The sequence below is a fragment of the Stegostoma tigrinum genome, chromosome 31 (genome assembly GCF_030684315.1).
Source record: "Stegostoma tigrinum isolate sSteTig4 chromosome 31, sSteTig4.hap1, whole genome shotgun sequence".
NCBI lineage: Eukaryota > Metazoa > Chordata > Chondrichthyes > Orectolobiformes > Stegostomatidae > Stegostoma > Stegostoma tigrinum.
The window spans coordinates 30,836,042-30,856,868 of record NC_081384.1 but is presented as its reverse complement, the minus strand read 5'-3'; the positions used below and the strand labels follow the sequence as shown (position 1 = coordinate 30,856,868).

At 41.7% G+C, this 20,827-nt stretch overlaps 1 protein-coding gene across 5 annotated transcripts in view; it reads left to right on the top strand.

The window, feature by feature from the left end:
- The window catches only part of LOC125466119 (sodium channel protein type 4 subunit alpha-like), a 185,021-nt gene that overhangs the window by 137,891 nt on the left and 26,303 nt on the right, over positions 1–20,827 (top strand). For all 5 annotated transcript variants that reach the window (XM_059638822.1, XM_059638818.1, XM_059638820.1 and 2 more), the window contains 4 exons: positions 852–1,025; positions 1,368–1,490; positions 5,708–5,992; positions 9,043–9,096. In XM_059638822.1, coding sequence (XP_059494805.1) covers positions 852–1,025; positions 1,368–1,490; positions 5,708–5,992; positions 9,043–9,096 — 636 coding nt within the window. The remainder of the gene's footprint in view (positions 1–851; positions 1,026–1,367; positions 1,491–5,707; positions 5,993–9,042; positions 9,097–20,827) is intronic.

The window sequence follows — 20,827 nt, the reverse complement described above, 5'->3', positions numbered from 1 at the left end:
CCATGCTAACCCCACAGCATCCAACAACTGACCCTCGCTGTGCCCTCAATTAGCCCTTCCGACTCAATTTGACCTGACTACTTCCCAGACCACATGAAACTTCCACTATACACCAAAGCCCAACCCTGCCAAACCCAACCCTTCCTTTCCTGACCGTGCTGTTAACCTAACATCCTACTCACTTATCACTAGACCTACCTGTCTCCCTAACCATTTCGCGCCCTTCCCATTGACCATCCTATCAATTCACCACTCAACAACTACCCACTCGACACACCTACTGCCTCACCCATCTGACCCACCTGCTTGATGCTCCCTACCATTCTTCCCAGTCACTCGCTCATCCACTCACCCATTTAATAACAGTCAATCAAAACATTTTATCTTATGGCATCATAAAAAGTGAGATAACAAGGTGTGGAGCTGGATGAACACAGCAGGCCAAACAGCCTCAGAGGAGCAGGAAGGCTGACGTTTCGGGCCTAGATCCTTCTTCAGTGTCTCAACCCAAAACGGCAGCCTTCCTGCCCTCTGACACTGCTTGGCCTGCTGTGTTCATCCAGCTCTACACCTTGTTATCTCAGTTTCTCCAACATCTGCAGTTCCTACTATCTCTGAAACCATGAAAAGTGAGCATGTTTTCTGCACTGATCATTTTTACTGCTCTCTGCATGGATTCCTGCACTGACGGTGTTCTTCTGGTTGCTGTGTCAGAATACAGCTTATTTTAAACATGACTCGGTAAATGTGCGGTCTGATTGACACAGTAAATCTGACGATTTGGCTGCTGTTTTAACAATAGATTAGTTTTTTTTGACCTCTGATACTCTAAACTGTTTATTCACTTGCAGGCTTTTGAAGACATTTACATTGAGGACAGGAAAGTGATTAAGACCCTGCTTGAATATGCTGACCAAGTATTTACATACATCTTTGTGATTGAAATGCTGCTCAAATGGATTGCATATGGATTCAAAACATATTTCACCAATGCATGGTGCTGGTTAGACTTCATGATTGTTGATGTAAGTATTCGAAGAGCCTCAGAAACAATAACCCACTCTGAAGTGTTGCAATCTCATTGAGGGAGAAGTAGAGTTTACACTTTAGATTGCTGACCTTTATTCATATTGGCGAATGCAAAAGATTAGACTTTGCACGGTGAGTGATAAATTATGAATGTTGATAAACAGCCTATTAGAGGTCCACTAGAATCTGTTGGGTTGATATCTGGATTACTGTTCCTTCATTAGAATAGTGTGTGTAAAGGCTAGAAGCTACTTGTTACTCTTTGTACATGAAAGAGGCTGTTGCCTGTAAAAGAAATGGACTGAAAACTCCAACTTTTCTCAATCCTCTCCTTCAAGGTGTCTTTGATCAGCCTGACTGCAAAAATCCTTGGCTATGATGAATTAGGACCCATTAAATCCCTGCGGACTCTGAGGGCCCTGAGACCTCTGCGAGCTTTGTCCAGGTTCGAGGGAATGAGGGTAAATAAATCTCAATTCAAATCAAATTACATTTTTCAATTAGAGTTGCTGCCAAGTGCTCTCTTTGTATTATTTAGAAATAATTAGTTCATCTCCAGTCAACCAGGCTGTGATTGCTTTTACGGTGCTTGGAAGGCACACAGCCAGTGTGAGTGAAGAATTTTGAATGAGACAAATGCTGTGTGAGAATTTCAAGAATTTGGTTCAAAGTGGGAATTCAACTGGTATTTCCTTCCCAAGCGCAATTTTAGAGTTAAAGGCAGATGTAATTCAAGTACTAGAAATTGCTGGCCTATGTTACCAAATCACTGTGGCTAAGAAGTAACTCACAGCAACTCCATCTAAGAAACACGGTCTTCACATTGCGTGAGCCAGTAAGGACACGACCAGTGTGAATGGACACTTCTTCTGAGTGAGACAAAGACTGAGTAAGTAAATCTGGAAGTTCAGTTCAATGTTGGAATTTGGAGTAGAAAGGGGTAAAAGTTGCTCGAAGTGAGGTTTACAGCAAGAAGTCTCTGAAAGGGATAATAAAAGGCATGGATCAGGAGGCCAGCTTACACAGAGACCCATGGTGAAGTGATCTCACAAATTGTAACAGGAAAAGCAGCTGATTATTGAGTGGGGTTGGTGAGTATTTCTAGCCTTTAAAGTAAAAGATCTTCAGTTTAGTTGTGCTTTTCTCACTTTCCTTAAAAGTAGCTAGTCAAGTGTATGATTGATGCGGGTGATTGATTTTTAAAAAGGTAATAAAATGTAACGAGCATGGATATTTAATGAAATATGTTAGTGATAATAGGCTGGGTGGTGTGCTGTTGTAGCATGTGGGAGCTGCCATACACAAAGTTGATCCAGAGAAAACACAACTGCAGTAAGTGTTAACAAGGCAGAGAGCTGGATGAACACAGCAGGCCAAGCAGCATTAGAGGAGCAGCAAAGCTGACGTTTCAGGCCTAGACTCTTCTTCAGAAATGGACCCTTCTTCGGAAATCGGTCTAGGCCCGAAACGTCAGCTTTGCTGCTCCTCTGTTGCTGCTTGGCCTGCTGTGTTCATCCAGTTCTACACCTTGTTATCTCGGATTCTCCAGCATCTGCAGTTCCTAGTATCTCTGCAGGAGGTGTTTGCTGCTTGAGAAACTTCAGATCTGAGTTAAGGCACTGGAGTCTGAGTTGCAGACATTACACCAGATCAGGGAGGAGGCAATTTACCTGGATACTTCACTGCAGAAGGAAGTCATAGCCCTCAAACTAGGTAATTCAAATTCAGATTTGGTCTGTAATCAGGAAGATTTAGTAGTAGTAGGGGACAGTATAATTGGGGGGATAGGTACAGTTCCCCATGTTCATGAGCTCAAATTGTGAAGGCTGTATTACCTGCTAAGAGCTAGGCTGAAGGATTTCTCCTCAGGGCTGGAAAGGAACTTGGATTGGGAGAGGAGGAATACAGTTGCTGTCTTCCATGATGGTACCAATGACATTGATCAGAATAGAAAGGATGTTCTGCTGAACAGTAAAGAACCAAATTTCAAAGCGGAACCTCCAAGTTAATGATCACAATTTTGCTGCCTGAGCCACAGGCAAACTGGGAGAGGATAAATAAAGTAATAGAGTTAAATGTATGGCTCAAAGATTGTTCTGGGAGAAATGGGATTCATTTCATGGTCACTGACACAAGGACTGGGTTAAAAGGGAGCTGGCCTGGAAAACCAAATAACCTCGACTTAAAATAACTGAGGGAAGGCCACGGTGGATTTGCTTACATACGCTTAGAAAGGAAAAAGAAATGGCAGAACCACGGGGCAACTATTTGGAAAATAATACACAGACTGAGACAGGAAGAGACAGAGTGATCAAACATAGAAAAATAGCAGTAAATAGGGTCAAAAGAAGAAAGATGGTTAAAGAAAAGGCAAAATTAATGACTCTTTACTTAATGCATGAAGTATTTAAAACATAACTAAACAGATTAACTGCACAAATAGACGTTAATGGGCATGATCTTCTAGCTATTACAAAGTAATGGCTAAAAGGAGATCAAAGCTGAAAGCTAAATACTCAGGGGTCTGTGACATTTCAAAAAGATGAGCAGGAAGGAAAATGTGCTGGGATGGCTTATCTGATACGAGATGGAATAAGTACAACAGCAATGATGGTGTTGGATTGGAAGATGTCGAATCCATCAGCGTGGAGGTGATGAATAACAAGGTGAGGAAGACACTGGTGGGTGTAGTCCAAAGCAGTGGCTCCCAACCTTTTCAATATCGAGGCACACTTCAATGAGACAAGCAATTCCAAACCACACCTACAAGTCTCTTTATCTAATGGAAGATAAAGTAGCATTGGAGGCTGTCAGAGAAGGTTTACTAGGGTGACCCTGGGTATGGAGGGACTGTGTATGAAGAAGTTGAGTTTAGAAGAATGAGAGGTGGTTTACTGAAACATATGGGATTCTCAAAGGCTTGTCAGGGTAGGTTTTGAGAGGTTGTTTCCCTAGAACCAGAGGGCATAATCACAAAGTAAGGGTTGGTCAGTTAGGAGTGAGTTGAGGACCAGTTTCTGTTCTGAGAGCCGTAAATCTGAAGAATTCTTTACCTTAGAGGTTGTAGATGTTGGGTTGTTCAATATATTCAAAACAGATTATGCATATACTGTATATTCAAGAGTTAGAAGAGATTTTTAATCAGTAATGAAATCAAGGCATATACTGAAAATTCAGGAAAACTGATTTAAGGATTATTGGATCAGCAATAATTTAATTGAATGATGAAGATTCAATTAACTGAATAACCTACTTCAACTCCTTTATGTTATTGTCTAACTCAAAAAAATGACTAAATGAAAAATCTCTCTCAAAGAATTGCCCTTCATACCATGTGCTGGTCTTCAAACAGTTTAAAGTACCATAGATCCGGGAAGAGCACTGACAGAAATTGCTGTTGGACTATTTATATCAAAGATTGAAAAGAGAAAATGCTCTACCAATCAGGCTGCATCATGTGGCAGGAAACATTTATCATTTCAAGTCGATGACTAATTATGAAAAATGGAAGGTGTCGGGGATAGTCATCCTTTAATCGAATGTAGAGTCCACGAAAAAATGGTAACAATTGATAAAGAGGTGAAGGAAAAGAATTAAATGGACAGATCTGAAATGAGGTGGAGGGCAAGAAAATTAATTGAAAAAAATGGTGATGCAAGACAAAGTGGAATGGTAATACAGCAAATATAGAAACAAAAGATGAGTCAATTACAGCACAATAGCAGAGAAGTGCAGGCGTGGGAACTCTTGAAGTATGGAAGACTTTGAAGGAATTTGACAGGGTCAGTACTTGGAGGTTGTTTTCACTTGGATGGGAGGATCTACAGTACGAGGATACGGTAAAGGCACAATCATCCAGAACTGATCTGAGCAAGTTTCTTCACTTTGAGCATCTTTAGAAAGCTCTATTCCAGAGGGTTAGGAGTACTTCATCTTGACTACATTCCAGGATGACAGATATTTGATTGCTTAGATATAGGGAGGTTGGGCTGGAATGTGGAGGTGAAGCAGAACATTAGCCATGATACGATTGAAGGCCAATAGAGTTATATAGACTGTATGATTTCCTCCTGCTCTTCTTTATAATGTTTGTATGTTCAAAACTAGAGACTATAATGACACTACAGTTACTAGAAAATCCAATAATGATATTGGGAGAAACTTCTTTATTTAGAGAGTGGTTACAATGTGGAATTTGCTAACACAAGGAATAATGCAGACCTCTGATCTACTAGAGTTGATCTTTCTCTGCACCATCACTGTATCTATAACACTATATTCTGCATTCTGTTCTATTATCTAGCTGTACTTATGTAAGGTATGATTTGCTTGGATCGGACGCAAAACAGTACATTTCACTGCATCTCCATACATGTGACAATAATAAATCAAATCAACTCAAAGACTGAAGCATATAACATACATTTAAAGGTGGTTTAAATGGTTACATGAGATGGAAGAAAAAACAGTATGTTGATGGTGTGAGATGAACTAAGTTGGGAAGAAGGTAATGCCCAGCATCTTCCTGGGCATAGGCTACTTAGTATAGGCCAAATTTTTGTGTTGGAAATGCCATGTAATAACAACACAGAAAGCAATTATTTTCTTAGCTGTATGTTTGGAGAAAGTTAGTATTTCATATCCTGTGGCAATAATAGTTTGTATTGTGTCTTTGTAGGTGGTTGTGAATGCACTGGTTGGTGCCATCCCATCCATCATGAATGTGCTCCTGGTTTGTCTCATCTTCTGGCTGATTTTCAGTATTATGGGAGTCAACTTGTTTGCTGGAAAGTTTTACAAATGCATTAACACCACAAACTCTGAAATATTTCCCATTGACCAAATAAACAACCGCAGTGATTGCATGGATTTCAGCTCAGAGAGGCCAGGCGAAGTGCGATGGGTCAACTTGAAGGTTAACTTTGACAATGTTGGTCAAGGATATCTATCTTTACTTCAAGTGGTAAGCGATGCCATACATTTGTGACGCTACTTACTGTAATGTTTGTCCTGACAATGACAATCAGCAACCAAGATGGCTGCTGAAGTTGTTCAGTTGTCCTCCAGTCCCTACTGCAAAACCATCCCACCCAGTTAACAAAGCGTGGAGCTGGATGAACACAGCAGGCCAAGCAGCATCTCAGGAGCACAAAAGCTGACATTTCGGGCCTAGACCCTTCCTGAGTTTTCACCACAAGTTTGCTACCTAATGTATTTGTACGAAAATTGAATGAGAACAGGATTTATTTCCACAGAGGTTATCTTTCATTGTCAAATAAGTTACCAACATTCATTCTTCAGATCCATAGTTCTCATAGGCTATCAGCACACACCACCAATCCTACATCCTCTTGACAATGCCCAGAATATGTTGTGTAATATTCAATTAAACATCAGTAAGATTGTACTTTACTTGGGAAATTGCCTTGAACTGTAGTTTCTTGTGTGAATATATGCACCATTATTGTGAATGAAAAATAACGTTGAAATTACTTCAGCATGATAGGCCCTTTGGGGTGGCACAGTGGCTCAGTGGTTAGCACTGCAGCCTCACAGCACCAGGGACCCGGGTTTGATTCCACCCTCGGGTGACTGTCTGTGTGGAGTTTGCACATTCTCCCCGTGTCTGCGTGGGTTTCCTCTGGGTGCTCCGGTTTCCTCTCACAGTCCAAAGATGTGCAGGCTAGGTGGATTGGCCATGCTAAATTGCCCATAGTGTTCAGGGATGTGTGGGTTATAGTGGAATGGGTCTAGGTGGGATGCTTCAAGGGGCGGTGTGGACTTGTTGGGTCAAAGGGCCTGTTTCCACACCGTAGGGAATCTAATCTAAAATCTGTGCTGGCTCTCTTTCATGAACTCAAACATCCTGTTAATTTTTTCCCTGATTATTGTTTCTAATGCTTTAACCGCTATTGATATTAAACTAAATGACTTATCACTGCTAGGAATGTCCTATCTTGAATAAGTTTGTCACCTTTCTTGTCCCCCTCCCCATTCTCTGGCACTTCCAATGTCTCTAGGGATGATAAGGCAGCTTCTTCCATTACCTGTATTCCTGCTTTCTTCAGCGACATGGAATGTAAGGCATCCTGACATATTTAGCCTGAGCATAACCAGATTTTCAGTATCTCCTCCCCCTCAGTTTTCACCTTATTCATTGCTTCCACTGATTTGCTGTCAGATTCTTTCTTTTTTGTAAATGATGGTACAAAATACTAGTAAGGCCTTGTCCCTCACTCTCCCTCTTACTACCCATTTACTATCTACAAGCTGGTAAAAGATTTTTGTGCTCCTTTTCATTTTGACCTTAATTCTATTTTTAATATTCTTAATTGCTGGTCTTAGTTTCCACATCACCATCTCCTTTTAACCTATTTAGTTATGATCAGTGAGGCTATGCCGTTCTGGCAGAGGCAGGCAGACAATTTGAATAGTTAAGTCATCAATTTTTGGACAGATTGGTGACATTGCTGGAGTCCAGCTAAGACTAAAGGCCAGAAGATGCCTGCAAAGCATGCCTTAGCCTCCTCTTCTACCTCTCTTCCACTCCCAACTCTGATGAGGCTGCAGGCAGGGCCTAGCTCAGGGGTATACACCAAGACCCAATTATTAGGCCTGAGACTCCTGGGACCATGGTACTCAGGTCAGCAGCTGGGGGTCAATGCCAGGAGCACTACTGTGGTCTCTGATTTTTATGCCTACACCTGGCTGTGAGCATACTGGGCCACGGCTGAGGCCAGAAACTGTACTTTCGTGACCCAGCTACTTTGGCCACCATTGCTATAATCAAAATTCAAACCTCCTCAAAAGTGTCTTGAGATAGAGACACTGTTATGAACTCTCCCAACTCATACCACCCTGTACCACCACTTCAGCTAATGGGCCTAGTCTCCTTCCAAGGCTTATAAGGAGCTGACTGCCACCCAAACTCTTTAGATATAAACTATCATGTTGCGTGCTTTCAGCAATATTTGGGCAGTCCTGACCCGACACTTGTGAAGTTTGGGTGGCACCATGATAGTTTATATCTAAAGAGAAATACAGGTGACTTGTTTTGATGGGCACTGTTCTCATCTCATAACCCAAAAAAGAGCAACCTCCTGCACATAAAATCAAAAGGTGCAAAAGCAAACAAAATTTGCTGAAAATGCTCATTTTTTCACTGTTCTTCCCACTTTATGATCCCTGTAGTGTAGAAGCAGGCCATTCAGCCCAGTGAATCTGCATCAACCCCCCCAAAGATCATCTTACCCAGACCCACGCTATCCCTGTAACCCTACATTTCCCATGGCTAATCCATTTAGCCTGCACATCCCTGTACATCAAGGGAAATTAAGCATGGCGAATTCACCTAACCTGCACATCTTTGGACTGTGGAAGGAGACTGGAGCACCCGGAGGAAATCCATACAGACATGGGGAGAACATTCAAACTTCACGCAGACTGTCATCCACGGTGGAATTGAACCTAGGTTCCTGGTGCTATGAGGCAGTAGTCCTAACTACTGAGCCATCATTCCACCCAAGATGACAAGAGCAAAGTTATTGGCTTAAAAATACGTTACAAGTAAATGAACAAGACAAGAACAGAAAAGTAAAAGATTGCAAAGTCATCCACTAATGTCTGCTAATGAGGAGACTTTGACTCAGCGCCAGTATATATGAAAGGGAATTGGATAAATATTTGTAAAGGAAGATTGCAAAACGTTTTATCATCCCTCCTGTTACAGATTTATCTTAATCTCATTAATTTTCTATTATAATATTTCTTTTTGATAGATGTTGGAAATAATTTAAAATAAAATGCCATGCTTAACACTATATAAAACATCAGTTGTGCCCCAGAACCTGATGATATTGAATATTCAAGACCTTCTGATATATTGAATCATGAGATCTACTGTATTTCAAACTGACTGTTTAGACCTAACATTAATATTGATTAACTATCTGAATGAAAACAGCATCTGACTGAAAATAGAGGACACTGCCATCTTAATTTTGTTCTCAACAGGCAACCTTTAAAGGCTGGATGGCTATAATGTACGCAGCTGTTGACTCCCGCGAGGTGAGTAATCTCTGTGAGTTAAAAGCTTTCATTTAAAACATTTATGAGCCAGTACAAATTAAAGTTTTGATGGTGATTGAATACTTTTTACAGTTTTAAACCTGGTACCATTAGAAGCAGTGAGCAGAATTGTCAGAAATTTTTCTCCCTCTCTATTGTAAACCATTAATTCCTTTCATTGGTTTCCTGGTGAAAAAGAAGCATGCCGATCGTGAATTATGGATCTGAAAGCAGTTCTGACCGACAGCATTGCGATCTGCACCATGGGAGATCAATCTGATCTGTACCAACTGCCTAGCCAACTGATTCCCCAGTGTCCATGTTGTCTTGGTAAATTGTAACATTTACAAGCATTGAGCGATGGTATAATGATATCATAGGTTCCAATTTCTTTTTGTTGTATAGACGACCAGGAGTCTCTCCCACTTTTTATCACCAGCCATAGGCTGGTGTTGGAAGTGTTTACAATGAGTATTTAACATTTTTAGGCGAGCTGTAAATGAAGTTTCTTTGGCCATCAAGTCCTGGAGTGGGATTGAACCTTTGTTTTTGGCTCAGAGGTGTTACACTTTCTTGGATGAATGCAACACTGGAAAGTCTCAAGCCTCTCAGTTCCACCCAGGACAAAGTTGATTGACAATCCATCTTCCACCTTAAACATTTGCTCGCTTCACCAATGACAGTGACAGCAGTGCGTGCCATCTACAAGATGCACTACAGTAACTCATCCAGCTTCCTTCAATAGCAACTTCCAAATCCACAGCATCTAAACCAGAAGGACAAAGGCAGCAAATACATGGGAACCATCATCTGCAAGTATCTCCCCGGCTTACACAGGATTCTGTCTTGCAGTTGCATTACTGTTCCCTTACCGATGCTGAGTGAAAACCCAAAACTCCCTTTCTTAACAACAACATTTTGCTGATCACAGTGCTTCAAGGAGATAGCTCACTACTAACTTCTCAAGAGTAAATAGGAATGGGTAATCAATGCTGGTCTAGCCAGTGATGTCTACATCCTCCATGGCCAAATAAAAACAAAGACTAATGAACCACAAAAAAAGTAATCTTACACATTTATAGAATTCCATGCATTTCATTTTGCATCGGTAGATTCTAGAACATCACTTCACCAATGTGAATATTCTATTATATTTTTGTAATTATGTCTCTCAGAACAATTGCAATCAATTAAATTAAGTGTATAATTTCCATATGACATTAAATTCTCTGTCCACAATCTTTGCAACAAACAGAATTTTAGAGGAACAGAAATTTCTGGAGAACACCACAGGTCAGGCAGCAACTATGGAGAGACAGTAGAGTTAATGTTTCTCATTCAGCGACTCTTCCTCAGAACCAACAGGATCTAGCTTTAAGAAGAATCACTGGACGTAAACCATTTCTAATTTCTCTCCATAGATGCTGAGTTTCTCCAGCAATTTCTGCCTGAGTTTCAGATCTTCAGAATCTGCAGTTCTTTATTTCTTTCTGAAATTTTTAAAGGATTTTGTTCTTTGGCCAAACTTCCACTGGTATGTAACTATGTCCTTAAATGAGTACCACACCAAGCCTAAATAGAACTATGTATTGGTGAGTAGATTCAATAAAATGCATAACTAATTGGATTTGCTTGGGAGCTCATACTACAGGCTTTTGCTAGTAATATAATTGAGAGCAAATCCCAAGTTGCTCTTTTTTTCTCAGTGATGGGTGTGGCAGCCTTTTATTGCCCATTCCTAATTGCTGCGAGGCCAGTTAAGAATTAGCCACCAAATTTCATCATTCGGCTGAGTTTATGTTGAATTCAAATTTTATCATTTGCCATTGTGTAATTTGAACTCATGGTCTCCTGAACATGACATTATGAAGATACAATTTCCTCCCTTCTCATTCAAATGGGAAAGCTAAGCCCATGGTGTTCTGTACAGTCATTGGCACAGTAGAAAATGTGCTAAAGATTAACTTATCAAGTTTGAAGGTCTGATAGTGTCAGTTGATCTTGAGCCGAGCAGTTGTGTTAGAGGTTTCAATTAATAGGGTGGCATTATTACTCATATTTATTACCCTTTGAAGGCTTATGACTGGAAGAAGCCTAAAACTGTCCCTTTAAATTAGGCTCTGGATTTAGATTTGTAGCTGTGATTTGCCACTGTGCCCATCTGTTATGTTATCTATTTTCTAATGTGTTTTATTTTGCATTATCACTGTATTTCTTTGGAACAATGGATATGTACTCGAAAGACAAAGACTTGCAAAGCTAAGGGGAAAAGAAAAGAGACAAAAATCAGATAGATTTCTGAGGAAGGACCATTTGACCTGAGGCATTAACTTTGATTTCCCTCCACAGATACTGCCAGACCTGCTGAGCTTTTCTAGCAATTTCTGCGTTTGTTTCTGATTTACAGTTTCTGCAGTTTTTTTTTGGTTTTCAAAGAAAAACAAGGGAGTTGAGCAATTACTTTTCTTTATCCTTCACTGGCAAGGTCAGCATTTGTTACCTATTCCCGAATTGCTGTTTTGGCTTGCTAGCCTTTTCCAGAAGGGATTTAATTGGAACGCCTATTCAGAGAGCTGGTATAGGCATAATGGGCTGAAAGGTCTCCTTCTAACTGTATGGCACTTTGAATGCTTTGTCATATTTGAGTCCAGAAACCAGCTGGTGAAAGATAGAACTGGAACCGAACTCCCCTTTACCCAGTCTCTTTCAAATAATTTGTACAGGTTCTGAAATCAGAGTTAACATTGCAGGTCGAGTGACTCTTCCTCAGAACTGCTCTAAGAACGTGTCACTGGACCCAAAACAATAACTCCGATTTCTCTCCACAGGTGCTGCCTGACCAGTTGAGCTTTTCCGGCAATTTCTGTTTTTGTTTCTGATTTACAGCATTTTGTTTCCGTTTTTGCACAGATTCTGCACTGCTGCCAACATCTCAACATCCCACCCCATTAATGTGCCCCTGATAAGCTCCTCAAAACCTTTATCAGCCTTAACTGGTCAACATGAAAGATCACAAGCCCACCCTTTCCCCAACAACTTACAAGGCATCCTGATTATGACCCACACACCCTACACTATCTCCACAAATTGAGAGTCAAAAATTCAAGGCACAGCGCGTAATGGGCTGGGACCACATGCAAAAAAAGACGGAGATAGAAGGTCTGAGGAATACTAATTTGAGATAGACTGCAGACTGATCATGCTCTAATTGTTGTCTAACAAAAAAATTGCAAAAATCTCATATAAAATAGGAAAGGGAAAGACAAGAATGGACAAATAGAATTTATAAGGAAAAGCATGTCCTCTGTTCTCTTTGGATTTGAATGTTGACACAGTATCAGTCATGCTAACTGTACTCATGTAGTTAAGATGCATCAATCAATAATTCTCTTGAAGTTGTACAGTCCAACGTACTTCATCTTAAAGATCAGTATTCTGCAATTATAGAGATTAGAAGCATTTTAATAACATCATGCACTATAATATAGAAATTTATGACAGTTAATATAAAACTGTCATAAAGATAGATTTATACACAAATGTCCTGGCAATGCATAAAATGTACAACTTTGCAATGCAATTAATTAATCTAAAAATGCTTATTAACTTCTAACTGGATTTAACTTAATTGAAAGTTAATTTGTCAAAGTGCAGCTTGTAGCAAGTCTTAAGCTGGCAATCTTCTCTGTATATGCACCCTTGGTGTTCCCATACCCAAGCGCAGAATATATATTTAAAAATATTAATTGCATTTGGCAGATGTGGGCTCATATTTAAATTGTCGTGATAAAATCCTGCCTTTTACTGAATGCAATTTGTGCTGTGCGAGCCAGTAATTTGTGAATATTGCAATATTAAGGGAATGACTCCAAGAGTTCCTACATTTGAGTTCCACTGTTGCTTGGAATATAAAAATTGTCATGTTTGGTTCTGCCCAGCAATAGACTGGTGCCCGTTGTAATGTTTTCAATAGAACACTCAAAAATAAGTTGGGGTCACTGAATAATAGTTCCCAGGTCACAGTCCATGAAGTTAGCAGACAGAGGCAGAAAAAGACTGCTGAAAGGCGACTAAACTACAATGGTTCTGTGTAGCTGGGCTCAGTGAGGAACCAAGAACAATTGGAATGCTCTCTGCAGTCAAAACTCAGGCAATTCTAGGAGTTAGTAGGTGGCTAAGTGTTGGAATTAAAGCAAAGGAGACCCCAGGAAGTTATGATGGATTGGAAGATACCTGCACATAATTAGTAGTTCTGTACAGCAAATGATGAGGTTGAAAAGCCCACAAGACGTCATTGCTTGGTCCAACTACACAAGAATATAGCTCAGGAGATAATGAGGGGACTGTTCTGGCTTGATGAAACTTGTTGATTGGGAACAGCTGGAGCTGTACCTTTGAGTGCTGTTTCTGGGATCTCGGGGAGTAACTTCCCAAGAAAGGAACATGAACTGATGAAAGATGAACAGTCATTGAGGGAATCAGTCATCAGGTTTGGTTTGGAGAGTGTTTAGACCCAGGTCTTCAAAAGTGAACAATTGGAACCCTTTGTGAAAGATTTAATATGATTCACTGACCCACAGTGTCACGAATATCTGGGGGGGTTGCTGAGGAATCCTTGAGATCTATTTTGATCAAATTTACAATTTTATTTGTTCTAACAGGTGTCAATCCATACTTTGTCTGTTAACTATATCTGTCTCATAGTAATTCTAAGATGTTAGACTACATGTTCTGTCTCTCCTTGCATAGTCTCAACCTTGTTCTTGTCCATAAACTATGGATGTTTGTTTGAATGTTCTGTAATAAACAAATTATTTTTTGTTGATGCAAGAAACCAGTCTGAATTGTTTCTTAGATAACAAGGTGTAGAGCTGGATGAACACAGCAGGCCAAGCAGTATCAGAGGACCAGGAAAGCTTGATGTTTCGGGTCGAGACCCTTCTATTGTTTCTAACACTGAACCAGATCCAATTTAAAACCTATATCACCACCCTGGATAAATTTAAACATTTTATGATGATTGGAGGAATGGGACTAGAAAGTAATCACTGCACCTTTTCAATCCCAGCCATAACAGTCATATCTTGCATCAATTCCCATAATTTATCAAAACATGTCTCATGACATCATTGGTTCCTGGTCGAACAAATTGTAAACCTTGTTTTCAAATTCCTCTACTATCTTGCCTCTCCCTCTCTCTGGAATCTCCTCCAACTCACACCTTCAAGAAATCTGTGCTCCTCTAATTCGAGCCTCTTTTGTATTCCCAGCTTTAACTTCTTTGTTGTTGGTGATCATGACTTTGGTTGCCTGGGCTGCAAGCTCTGGTAATCCCTCACCTCATCTGCCTCCTTTAGATTCATCTTAAAACTAAACTCAACCATCAGGCTAACAAAGTGTGAAGCTGGATGAACACAGCAGGCCAAGCAGCATCTCAGGAGCACAAAAGCTGATGTTTCGGGCCTAGACCCTTCATTAGAGAGGGGGATGGGGTGAGGGTTCTGGAATAAATAGGGAGAGAGGGGGAGGTGGACTGAAGAAGGAGAGAAAAGAAGATAGATGGAGAGGAGAGTATAGGTGGGGGGGTAGGGAGGGGATAGGTCAGTCCAGGGAAGACGGACAGGTCAAGGAGGCGGGATGAGGTGGTAGATAGGAAATGGAGGTGCGGCTTGAGGTAGGAGGAAGGGATGGGTGAGAGGAAGAACAGGTTAGGGAAGCGGAGACAGGCTGGACTGGTTTTAGGATGCAGTGGGGGGAGGGGATGAGCTGGGCTGGTTGTGTGATGCAGTGGAGGGAGGAGAAGAACTGGGCTGGTTTTGGGATGCAGTGGGGGGAGGGGAGATTTTGAAGCTTGTGAACTCCTCATTGATACCATTGGGTGGCAGGGTTCCCAAGCAGAATATGAGTTGCTGTCCTTGCAACCTTCGGGTGGCATCATTGTGACACTGCAGGAGGCCCATGATGGACATGTCGTCTGAGGAGTGGAAGGGGGAGTTCAAATGGTTCGCGACTGGGCGGTGCAGTTGTTTATTACGAACCGAGTGGAGGTGTTCTGCAAAGCGATCCCCAAGCCTCCGCTTCGTTTCCCCAATGTAGAGGAAGCCACACCGGGTATAGTGGATACAGTCTACCCACATTGGCAGATGTGCAGGTGAACCTCTGCTTAATATGGAAAGTCATCTTCGGGCCTGGGATAGGTGTTAGGGAGGAGGTGTGGGGGCAAGTGTAGTATTTCCTGCAGTTGCAGGGTAAGGTGCCGGGTGTGGTGGGGTTGGAGGGGAGTGTGGAGCGGATAAGGGAGTCACGGAGAGAGTGGTCTCTCCGGAAAGCAGACAAGGGTGGGGATGGAAAAATGGCTTGGGTGGTGGGGTCGGATTGTAGATGGCAGAAGTGTCAGAGGATGATGCGTTGTACAATGGCGGAAGTGTCGGAGGATGATGCGTTGTACGGTGGTGGAAGTGTCGGAGGGTGGCACATTTTGATTCCAATGTATGTTTTAGGAGCTATCCATGTTATTTCTTTCGATAAAGACTTTGGGAGAACTGTTCACAAGATCAAAGGTGATACAAAGATTTGTATTTTTGTAAGGATTTTAGGAGAAGAAATGGATTTTAAATTAGTCCAGAAATGATCAAGTTGACATGATATACTTACATCATTAAAAAGATTTTGGCTATTGGCATTTGTTAGTCATTTATACAATAACAACATATATTTACACAGCATCTTTAACAAAACATCACAAGATGCTTGTACAATGGAGAATTAATATAAGGAGATGTTAGATCAAAGTCAACTTGGTCATTTCCGGATAATTTAAAATCCATTTCTTCTCCTAAAATCCTTACAAAAATACAAATCTTTGTATTGCCTGTGAGCTTGTGAACAGTTGTCCCAAAGTCTTTATCCAAAGAAATAACATGGATAGCTCCTAAAATACACATTGGAATCAAAATGTGCCACCAACTGATGACCATTGTCCTGTCTGGTCATTACCATGACTTCTACATGTGATCAATGGCAACCACAAGATTCATTGGTTAGATGAGTCAGCAGGAAGCCCAAAACGGTTTGCAACTCTTAAAGAAAAGGTGCATTTTATCTGGAACAGGTGTTAGAAGTGATGCAGAGAATGAGTCTGGGTTGACAGAGAAATGACACAACATAGGAGACAGAATGGGTTCTTGTGTTTTCCATCACTATATTCAGCGTCATAGTGGAAAAGGGAGGAAAGGTATTGTATAACTGCCTGCATCTAGGAGGTATGTCAAGCAAATGATCAGAAAACAGTGCGAGCTGCTACTCAATAGGTGCCTGTGCCAGGAGCCATTTCCTAACACCCTAGAAGCAGTGTCACAAGATGTTTAATACAGGGAATGATCTTCAAATGCCACAACCTACCAATTATACAACTAGCCCGAAGGTTGCAGGAACAGCAACTCATATTCCGCTTGGGAACCCTGCAGCCCAATGGTATCAATGTGGACTTCACCCAGCTTCAAAATCTCCCCTTCCCCCACCGCATCCCAAAACCAGCCCAGGTCGTCCCCTCCCCCGACTGCATCACACAACCAGCCCAGCTCTTCCCCTCCACCCACTGCATCCCAAAACCAGTCCAGCCTGTCTCTGCCTCCCTAACCTGTTCTTCCTCTCAACCATCCCTTCCTCCCACCCCAAGCCGCACCTCCAACTCCTACCTACTAACCTCATCCCACCTCCTTGACCTGTCTGTCTTCCCTGGACTGACCTATCCGCTCCCTACCTCCCCATCTATACTCTCCTCTCCACCTATCTTCTTTTCTCTCCATCTTCGGTCCGCCTCCCCCTCTCTCCCTATTTATTCCAGAACCCTCACCCCATCCCCCTCTCTGATGAAGGGTCTAGGCCCGAAGCGTCAGCTTTTGTGCTCCTGAGATGCTGCTTGGCCTGCTGTGTTCATCCAGCCTCACATTTGATTATCTTAGCCTCCATTATAGCTCACTTTGCTAGCTCCCTATCATTTATCCACCAATTAGGACTTGTCCATTAATTGTAAGTTGCACACCCACACCTGACAGCTTGAAAATACTGTCAGGATTTCAACCGTGATAAATAAATCAATCAAATAGATTGCACATCATTCACTGCTACATTTCCTGTTCTTATGTAGAAGAAAGTTTTACATATTGGAGGGGAAGATACTTCATAATGTAATTCCCAGTGCTGGCCACCCATTGTTGAAGCCATGGCCAGCAGTAGTTTAAAACAATCAAAGATAATGACATCTTCACACACCGAATCTTCCTTCTCATAAATGCTCTGCTGATTCTGCAAATGGTGTACATATGGAATGCATGCTTCTTCCCCATTCCCCATTGCTCAACCCTTTACCACAACTATTCCCTCTGTACTAAAAACAGAATGTAACAGACAAACTTAGCAGATCTGGCAACGTCTGCAAAGACAGAAACTGAGTTAATGTTTCAAGCCTATTCTGAAATTCCAATCTGGTCAGGCAGTGGAGGAGTATCGAGGGAGCAATACCAAGGACATGAAGCCAGTATTGATGTCACATTCTTGGCCACTAGTTCATACTTACAATGCATATATCTTAGAGGATAGATTAGAGATGGGATGTGCACACAGCAAGATGCTGGGCATGTGAAGGTTGGGTCTGGGACAAAGATAGCACAGGTACCATCACACCAGGGGTTCGTGTTGCATGTGGAATTTGGTCCTGAAGACCGAATAAGTACCCTGGATCAGGCTAAAATAGAGGCCAATGAGCATTCGCAGCAAAATGTTTAGTGTAATGGGAAACTTGTCTGAAAGTCTGCCTTTATTATGAAGGAAGTGGAAGAGTCTTGTGCTAACCTAGAACACAGCTTTGAGAAGAGCTTAAGCTTATCCTTTCCTGAAAGTAATGGTGGCCAACTCCGTGAACATATTTGTGGATATAACCATGATATCGCATCCAATGACTGATGTCTGAACCTGCATGTCACCACAGCATGTGTGTGTGTGTGTGTGTGTGTGTGTGTGTTTCTGTGTGTGTGTGTGTGTGTGTGTGTGTGTGTGTGTGTGTGTGTGTGCGTGTGTGTGCGCGCATGCTCCTCAGTAGAAACTCATACTGCTCTCATGCAAGCTGAAAGTGCTGTCACTATGGCCCAGGGCGCAGGTTACAGAAGGGCTTGCAGTCCAACAGTCCAGCAATCCGTCCCTCAAAAGATTACTAAAATTGGTGAGGCATTGCCTCAAGGGAATGTCAAAGGCTCTATGGAATATAAACCTTCTGCTTCTGTAGGCCGGACACCATGCTGGCACCACTACCACTCATACAGCATCCTTGCTGTTACCAGACAGCTCAGGTCACTAACTCCCAAATCAGGATGGTTCAGTTTAAAACTGAGCCTTATTTTGTTACTTTTATTTATCCTTCCACAGAAGGTGAATGAGCAACATCCTTGTATTACCTTAATGGAACACAAATTAAGTATATGTTTGCTTTTATTTAAAGACCTTCAGTGGATTTAATTATAGCAGAAGTCAAGTGTGCGGTACACAGTAATCGAGACACATCTTCTGCCTCGAGTGCTGCAGTTGCAGAGAGCCTGTAGTCATGTGATAATGTCCAGCTACTCTTCATGGGCACTAGTAGTACAGTTGTTGTCTTGCCCTGAGATTGGATTTGTGGCCATAATAAGAGAGAGCACTGATTGGAAATTTGAGATCTAAAATAGCTTATGATGCCATGTTGGCATTAAATTAGCAGTGCATACTGCGTGATGTTATGAGCTACTTGGTCTGAGTACCTCCAGTAGATTTTAGCTTTGCATACACTCATGCTGTAATCAATCTGGGAAAAATGTGCTTAGATGCAGTGGACACTGTTTTGGTTTCTAAATGGTATCTGAGGTGCCAATATGACCAACACTACCAAATGCCTGGCCCCAGCAGAACTGCAGCAGAATTGCAGACCTTCAACCGAAACATTGGCAGAACCATTGATATCAGTAACAAGCATCTACCTATGAAATATTGAGCAATTCCAAATCCAATACATGCTCTCCAATTTCACAGGACTGTATCCTATTAAGTAACATATTGTATGGAAACTAGATTACCTCCCTCCATCAATCTGATAACTTCCTGGAAATTAATAAGTAATACATACTTTACTGTCTTTTCTAGAAGCCATGTAATCAGTATCCAATGACTTGACTGTCATTGTGATTATGCCATGTATCTCTAATGATCTTTCCTGTTAAAATACCAGTAACTGCTGTCATGTAATTGAGAGATAGTAGGAACTGCAGATGCTGGAGAATATGAGATAACATGGTGTAGATAACAAGGATGAACACAGCAGGCCAAGCAGCGTCAGAGGAGCAGGAATACTGACGTTTCGGGTCAAACCCTTCCTTAGAAATAGGGGAGGGAAAGGAGATTCTGAAATAAATAGGGAGAGAAGGGAAGGCGGATAGAAGATGAATAAAGGAGAAGATAGGTGGAGAGGAGACAGACAGGTCAAAGAAGTGGGAGTGAAGCCAGTAAAGGTGAGTGTAGGTGGGAAGTTGGTGGGGGTGGAGGGGGTGGGATAGATCAGTCCAGGGAGACGGACAGTTCAAGGAGGCAGGATGAGGCTGGTAGGTCAGAGATAGGTGTAGGGCTTGAGATGGGAGCAGGCCAGGCAGCATCAGAGGATCAGGAAAGTTGACATTTTGGGTTGCGATCCTTCTTCAGAAAAGAAGAAGTATGCCTCAGGCCTTTTCTGAAGAAGGGTCCCGACCCAAAACGTCAACTTTCCTGCTCCTCTGATGCTGATTGGCCTGCTGTGTTCCTCCAGCTTCATATTATGTTATCTCTGACTCCAGCATCTGTAGTTCTTGCTATCTCTGATGATCATTGGACTCCTGTTTGGCTCTGTGAATGTGTTAATTTAGCAGGTGCATTATATTTGGATATGGAATCTTTTGATTAAAGAAACAAAAATCTCAGCTAACCTTCCCCATTCCTGATTATTTTCCATTAACATCTGCTGGAACAAATATATCTCTTGTGGCAAAGTGAGAATAATATGGATTCAGGATTTACAGCCTTCGTAGTCAGATGGCCGGCTGAGATTTTCCATTGCCTCACCGTTAAAGGCCATCTGAAAGAGGTATAAAAGGTCCCCAGGAGGTCACTATCCCTGAAGGAGGAAGCATGGTAGCTTCACTTGAAGTCTATGTACACGCTTCTTAACAAGGGCTAATCCCTAACAAATGATCAAAGTGGGGGAATTCCGATTTTTTTTGTGCTTTCCTTCTTAGTGTAGGTTCTGGAGGTAAATGGTAGTGAATGTGCTGAAGCAAACATTGAGAACCCATGTAAGACTAGTAGATGAAATTTGAAGAGGACCCTCAACTTAAACCGAACATAGACCCTCTGGGACATTGCTGTATTGAAATGTGATAGTGAAATATAGGCCTAGAATTTAGTTCATACCAAAGCAGTGCTCAAAACAAGTACTGGACGCAAATGATTAACATCAAGGCCCACCTCATGTTGGGCCTCATTTATGTTTAATTCCCTAAGCAGCTCGTGCTGATTAGATTTCCGAACCTTAGTCATTTTATTTCTACAGTAGTTTCTGCTGGGGAGGAAACGTGGAAGGAAAGAAATGCAGGAGTGGAGGTGCAATATGGAGCAAGAAAACAGGGAGGCCTGTGACCAGCGGTGTGCCTCAGGCATCAGTGCTGAGTCTACTGTT